Below are 7674 nucleotides of genomic sequence, written 5' to 3' on the forward strand. Positions count from 1 at the left end.
TATCCAGATAAGTCTTGAAATCGAGCAATTAGGAATCCTCATGTTGATCGTAATATTGCCCATGCTGTCCTTTTAGTGCGACTTCTTCCAAATCAACCAAAAGCCACGTAGCCTTTTGATGTTGATGATGTACATTGGTTCTGTTTATGACTGCATACCCAACAAAAACTAAGAGCTCAAAAATCCAGACGCATGGCTAAGTGTGTAACTAATGATACTGAGCCATTAGAGCCTTTTGATTTCCTCCACCCAAGCTTTTCAACCGCAAAACCCCTAGGGCTATCAAGCAGTAAAATTTTGCCCAGCAAATATGCTTTCTGTTAGGCTGGAACTTATATTTTGTTATAAAACTGTTGGTGGAAAATATGACATCACCACTCATTTTCATCTATAATATATTCCCCCTCCCCAAGAGAAAATCATTTTATAGTCCCGCGGGGGGTTACCACTGGTTCCTTTTGGTAGCCAGTGAAGTCAACAAAATCAGTATCCAGGTGCGATTCCGTATAAGGATCCATCTATCACAGCCACCCACTAAGTATTAATATTTATATTTAATTTAATGAGAATGATTCATTTCAAACTTAAAGCTTCTTGTTCAGTCCCAAGTTTTTGGACTTGGAAAGAGGGGTTGAGGTTTCCTTGAACGCTGACGGGCACAAGTCACTTACACTACATTCCCCACAGCGAGGTCGGCGAGGTGTACAAATCGTCTGTCCAAATCCTACCTGATGATGTCCAAGCAAAAAGAGCATTAGTATATGATGAATATGCACATTATATGATATTGTATGATTGATAATTCTATAAGATGCCAAGAAAGATTTAAATAAAGCAGCAATAACAGAAGACAACCAACAAAACCATATAAGTTCACAAACTCCTAGGAAGACACATGCGATCCGCTGGCTGCAGACACGAGGCAGTGTCCCTTGGCCACAAATCTAATGTTTGGTGAACCTCCTATTACTTTGTTGCTCATGATTTCAATTAATTTGTCAAATCACCACTAAAAATTCCAATCGAATCATAAGATTCATCAGTGAAGTTAAAATACCTTGAAACGTATTATACACTATATATAGCCCCTTCGATCTTAGTGGTCGTTAAGATGTGCGCCTCATGATCATCAGGCAAAACTGCATTGTTTTGCCTGATGAGGTTATAATTTCCCTCCAAATCGCTCTCTCTCTTGCGCAAAGCACCTTCTCTCATCTTCTCTCTCTACTCTTTCTGCGAATCATCTCTCTCGTGACGCTCTGTTAGCAGAGTTGGGTGCTGATCAAATGAATAGAATGAGCAAACTTCTAAATTCAGAAGGATTGAGTGTTTCCAAGAGAAAAGAAGCAACTAAGAGTGTGGAGATTATTCTAAACAATTGAAGAGAACTCCAGTAAAGGCTAGTGAGAGTTTTTCAAAGCACCTTTCCCAATTAGCATGTCCTACCACAAGCAGCTTCTTCCCCTCTAGGCACTGCCACTGATATCCTTTAAAAACAGCACAAATGAAAAAAATGGGTAGAACCAGGTTCAGTTTTTGATGTAGTTGTTTTGATTGCTTTGTGTATACACGTCGACTTTGTTGGACTCCAACATAGCTAACCAACTCATGTTTGCTTGACTAGCATGTTTTATTTGGTTTCTCCAGAAAATGCTGAAATACCGCACGAAAAGAAAGGGAAAAAGAAACGCCCACAGGTTTACAACAATCTCCAGAAGCTGTCAACTTTAAAAGTGGTTGCTAGAGATGAGTGTTTCCCGGCAACCCTGTCCTCCAAAATTCCAGCAAGGCCAGCAATGACAGAAGGTGAAACAGTGTGCTTTAGAAGTTGAAATCGCTAGCTGAATTAGTAGGAGGGGGGAGGGGAAGGAGGGGGGGAGGGAGAGATTGCTGGACTTTAGGAGGGAACCACCTTTACAAAATAATAAAAGAGGAAGGCTGAACTCTGGAAATAAGAGGAGCATCATGGATTATAGCTCAAGCAAACATTAGTTGGACAATCAACATATTTTTGCCAATCAGAATGTGGCGCTCATCTCCCTAATGAGCATTAAAATAAAAGGAACCTACATGTCTTATATTGCAAGCAATTTCCAAACCAATACTCTTTGACTTTCAATTTAGGACGCATGGCAAGTGATAATGATTAAAAACACTCCAAAGTTAAACTCAATATGGTGAAGGTTGAGAGATAAAGACTGGAATGGAGCTTGAAACTTGAGAAGAAGGCATTAGCAGGTTTGCTTGCTATGGAAGTTCGTATGATACAAAGGGAAGCAGCACAGCAGTTCTTACGTTGGGAGGAGAGTGGGAGACTGAAATTATTTTAACACGCAAATCTTCTTTATGTACTATAATACTAACATAGATGGTCAATCACGCCATCCAGCAGGTTCAACATTCGTTTTCTTTTTCCAGAAAACAGATTCAGCCTAGTTTAGCAGCTTGGTGGCATGGGCCATAATGAACCTGACAATGCGACCTGCTGCAGAATCACAGACTTCGTTGATTCTTGCTATGATTTGCACACACAAACAGCGTACGATACTTCACCCAAAAAAAAAAAGCATACGATGATGTCATTTGATTCATGAATTGCTTGATATTGATTATCGTGATTTCAATATTCATGACCAAAATAAATCCCATCTCTGATTACATATGAATATCACTTGGCATGAGGAGCTTATGCACTCAGCAAGATTGTCATCGCAAATTATGAAAATTTTATTTTATTTGCTAAGAAGCATGTGTCATTATAAAGGCATGAACTAATCCAAAAAGCTTTGGCGCAAATGGCACCACAGCTAGAAACAAGCGCGTGAGAGATCTGACATTCTTAGGTTCAATCTTGAACCCACCCTTTTACCACTTCCAATCTTAAGGCCTTGCACCCACTTCGTAGCTGAAGGAACTAAAATAAGATAAAATAGAATGCATGAGCTGAGCATACCAAAAGTGGATTTATTGGGACCCATTCTTCCTTAGGAAGCCACCGTTGCAGCGCCTCTCTTGTTTCTTCAGGCGTCAACGTTTTCTGGCAAAGAAGTGGATTAGTAAAAGCAAGCCACATGAAGAGTTAATCTCTTCATGCTGACCAACACAGATTTTTATATCAAACAAAGTCCGGACATAGTGATACATCATTTAGATGCACTCCCTTAGTTCTTTTAATAAGACAAAATTTTGAAGATTCTTGAATTCCTACTTATAAGACATTTTACAAAATCTTAGGAGTAATTAATATTTTTTTCCCTATAATGCCCCTAAAAATAATTCAAAGACTCGTCCAACCTACTAAATAAATGAGCGGTATTTCCCATGGATAGAAAATTGGACATGGAGTAAGGAACATTAATTAAGGATATAAGCTCAAACAAAAGGAGTAATATGATTTTATCTCATAAAAAGCAACAGGAGTAATATGATTTAATAATAATCATTCCATGCTCTAAATACATATATTGATTGCACAGAATATGCATCTATGATAATCACAGATAATTATTTCAGTTTCTTCTTCAAAGCTTGTAACAACAAACACAACTCTCATAATAGCAGCATCACCTAGAAGTTGGAGACGACATGAATAAAGTGATCATACCAGATAATACAGAAAACTTATTATTTGGAATTAGCTCAAACGCCATATTTTTTTGCCCATAACTCAAACAACATATGTTAATTCCCCAGAGCCCGTAAATTGGAAAAAGTTGATTGGTACCACAAAAGCAATTCCACCAAATTTGAATGAACCTGTTTTGTGCCTGATCTTGAAGCCCATCCAAGTCGATTGCAAATGCGGTGGACATGAGTGTCTACACATATCCCTTGAACATCGTTCCACCCAACATTCATAACCTGTAGTGCCAATCATACAATGAACTTCAAAAAGTCAAGGCAAAATGCTGCTCAAAAACGAAAAGTAATAAGCCATACCAAATGAGCCATCTTAGGACCTATGCCAGGAAGTGAGAGCAGTTCTTCAATTGAGCTAGGTATGTCCCCATCATACTTTGTGAGACAAATATTTGCAATTTTTTTCAAGTTAGTGGTTTTTCTTGTATAGAATCCAACCTGAATAAAAAGGTTAAACACCCCCCCCCAAAAAAAAAAGCACAAGATTAATAGATGCAGTGCAAAATAGGCAATAACAACAGAAGAAGCCCTCATCAGAACATCATAATTATGGAATACTCAAAGCTTTGCAGCAATGTCTTTTAAAAAAACAACCAAAGAACATACTGGGTAAATGAGCTTTCTAATGGTTTCTTCATCAGCTTGATTGAGCCCATCAGCCGAAAGCAAACCATTTTGAAGAAGACGTTGTATTGCTCCTGCTCTTGAAAAAACATACATGTAACTAGAAGTGTTTCACAAGCAAGTTGAAAGGTGGCATACTTTTGAATCAAACCAAGTATTAATCACATACATGAAGACAGACAGAAAACAAAACTTGGAAGGCCAAAAGTACAAGTGTAGAGCAAATATGGTTCCACTAGCAATTACCAGTCAACACATTTATCTTTAAAGATCAGTCAGCTAAAACATGAAATATGGTAACTATCATATTTTTATTACACTTCCTCCCCTCATCATTCAATTTTCCTTTCTGGCAATAAGAGGTAAATTAGAAGTGATTTGGAGGCTAAGATGGGAGATCAAATATTCATATCATACCATAAGTGACAAAGTTCATATATTTGGGATCAATTATACAAAATGACTGTGAAATCAATAGGGATGTTACCCATAAAATACAAGCTAAGTGGTTCAAATGGAGCAGGGCTACATGAGCTATTTGTAATCAGAAAGTACCTAATAAGCTTAAAGAAAAATTTCATAGTACTAGTATAAGACTAGCAAGTTGTATGATAGTGAATGTTGGATTTGAAAGAAACAACAAAAGCATAAAATTAAATAGCAGAGATGGATATGTCGAGATGAACATATAGTCATGCAAAAAAAAAAGAAGAAGAAGAAGATAAGATTCGCAATGACATATATAAGGAAGAGTTGACATGGCATCTGTTAAAAAGAAAATGATAGAAAATCATTTAAAGTGGTTTGGCTATGTACAAATAAGGTTGTTAGGGTAACGGTGAGAAAGGCAGATTAGATAATTTGAAGTGCTATGAAAAAGTAAATATAAAAAATGAAAAGAACACTTAATAAACTTAACAGGACCTTTTGTTTGACAATATATACAAAAATTTGATTGTTGAAAGATGGTGCTGTGCAATTCATATTGCCAATCTTACCTAGTTGGACAAGGCTTCTTCTTCTTGTTGTCATCACCTTGTATTAATCTGCTAATAGACTTCTATATTTATCTTATACTTCAGCATGCGTGAGTAGGTGGAATACAAGTTTAAAAGGTCTAAACAATCCCTCATTTCAAGCACAGATTAGCCACAATCTAATATCCTTACCATGCACACGTCTCCATAACTGCTCATCTCACATAGATATCAATGTCATTCAGTTTCTCTTCGTGCAATTTTAATATCAGACAAAATTTTTGCTCCATTCAGATAATTAAGAATTCTTCTATCACATGCTGATGCAGCTAATCCAGTAATCCTATACTTTCAACAAGACATGTCAGTTCTATCTCGGTTTATGAACAGAAAGACACCAGTGGCTCTTAGAATACATCAACACATACAACTACTAAAAGTTAGAGTACATAGACAAACAAAATATTTGACTATATACTTCAACAAGAGATGTACTTACCATGAGTAACATGATCCTTGGTTTGGCTTGACAAAAGAGAAGATACCAGGACAGCAAATCTCCTCTCCTAATTGTACATATATAGAAATTTAGATAAGAATAAATCTGTCCATATCATGAATTGTAAAATATACAGAACTTTACTATAATTGAAATATTCATTCATCAAGAATGTCATCTAATGATAAATTTACTAAACGAAATGCCCATTACAAGTGAAAGCTGAAACTAGGAAGCTTCAATAGCAATGCATACAATCCTACTGTATGAAGAATGTAAGCCAAGGACTATAACACATGACAGCAATAAAAGTCTAAGTCAGTGTGACCATTTCTATCTGTTCATTCAACGAACATACAGACAATCACTCTCGAGAGAAGGTTCCAATGCCAAAAACTAAAAGATGAGTTTTTATTTCTTGTTTCCCACATATTTTATAAAAAGCAGGATAAAGAGTTAGACCTTAGGAGAAAGAGTTTCGCCAGCTTTCTCACATCCCATGGTGTCTACTGGAGCATCTGCAGAACATCTCATTTTGCGAATCCCTTCTAGCACCAATTTCCAGTTGGTAGGTGATCCACCTGCATCATATTTTAATGCATAGTTCAAACTTTCTCAGCTAGGGTCACCAGAACATAACAGCAAGGAAAATTTTGTCAATTCCATAAATATATGATAAAATTGCAGAAAATCAGAAATATGTTCCTTTTTTTAATTCATCAGAGAAATTTGAAGCAATCTTACTAGGAGGTTCCTTTCCTCCTCTATATGCAAATTCTTCGATTTCAGGTAAACCAAACTCCTGCTCAGGTAAAAAGTTTACAATTTACACCATCAGAGACTAGTCTTGGTAGATGAAAGTTAAAAGAATTAAGGCGAACATGGAGACAAAAGCACAGAAGTGAGACTGCTGAGGGTCCGTAATTTGATACATAAATTCTCGCATTAACGTGGAAATAATAATGCAATGTTCATATAGAAAACAGGCATTAATTAGTTTATGCGGCGAAAAGTAATAAGTACTCACTTCCTGGTTCTGAGTAATGGCCACATGGTCCTTTTCTTGAACTTCCACAGCCCTTTTGGTTCTCTTGCTCCTGGAAAAGACACGAACTTCGGACACTGAAGCCACCTTCGAGGACTCGGAAGCTTCAAAAGCAAAAGAAGAGAAGAAACGAGTGAGCTTTTGAAAATCAAGGTGAAAAGGCAACGTGTAAAGAATTTTGAATACTTTGGGACGGCGGGGGAATGGGATGATTGCTTTTGGAAGGAAGCGCTTTGGAAAAGCATCTGGCAGAGGCAGACATGGTAATGAATTTGATTCGTCCAATAATAAGTGAAGAATCACGCACAGCTCCGAGCGAAATCGCCAACAGGCAGGAGCTGTAGCTTGGGCATCGGAATCCAAGCGTCTTAAGCCTAACACACAGGTTCATTTAATTTCAATATAATCCCTCCATCGTACAGGACATTTTAAAAATTTTATAGCTTTAATTTATAAATTTGTCATATCGTTAGTATTTGAATGAAATTTACCCCAAAAAAATACTCCATCCTTGATTATTAGAAAAAATTATTCGTTAGTTGATATTTGGAAAAATGACAATAAAATACCACCTGAATTTCAAAAAGACAAATAAGGCACCTGAATAAGCAAAATGACATATAGGAGACTGGGTGCCAATTTGGAATTCAGATTTTTGGCCAAAAGACCAAAATGCCCTGTCTGAAAGTGAGAGGAAGGAGAGAGGAAGACACTGATGAAATACGGGAAGGAGAGAGGAGGAAGACGCTGATGAAATCGGGAAGAAGAGAGGAAGGAGAGAGGAAGACGCTGATTTTCGATGGGTTCCCACAGCTTAAAATGTTATTGCCTAGCATTTCTCTAAAAAATTTTGGTTCTGTCTCTGTTCTTCGCATAAAACCATTTTCAGA

The 7674-nt window shown here is 37.0% G+C and overlaps 1 protein-coding gene across 1 annotated transcript; it reads right to left on the reverse strand.

The window, feature by feature from the left end:
- Positions 1-211: 211 nt before the first annotated feature.
- On the reverse strand, positions 212-7137 carry LOC114716376 (endonuclease III homolog 1, chloroplastic-like). The gene is made up of 10 exons (XM_028901379.1): positions 6971-7137; positions 6767-6888; positions 6484-6541; positions 6202-6320; positions 5740-5806; positions 4246-4337; positions 3940-4077; positions 3757-3861; positions 2954-3037; positions 212-728 (listed from the first exon to the last, which is right to left on the reverse strand). The coding sequence occupies exons 1-10, from the start codon at positions 7044-7046 to the stop codon at positions 585-587; spliced, it is 1005 nt and encodes a 334-aa protein (XP_028757212.1). The 5' UTR covers positions 7047-7137; the 3' UTR covers positions 212-584.
- Between the last annotated feature and the right edge of the window lie 537 nt (positions 7138-7674).

The sequence above is a fragment of the Neltuma alba genome, unplaced genomic scaffold (genome assembly GCF_004799145.2).
Source record: "Neltuma alba isolate B1F8T4 unplaced genomic scaffold, ASM479914v2 tig00011652_pilon, whole genome shotgun sequence".
Lineage (NCBI taxonomy): Eukaryota > Viridiplantae > Streptophyta > Magnoliopsida > Fabales > Fabaceae > Neltuma > Neltuma alba.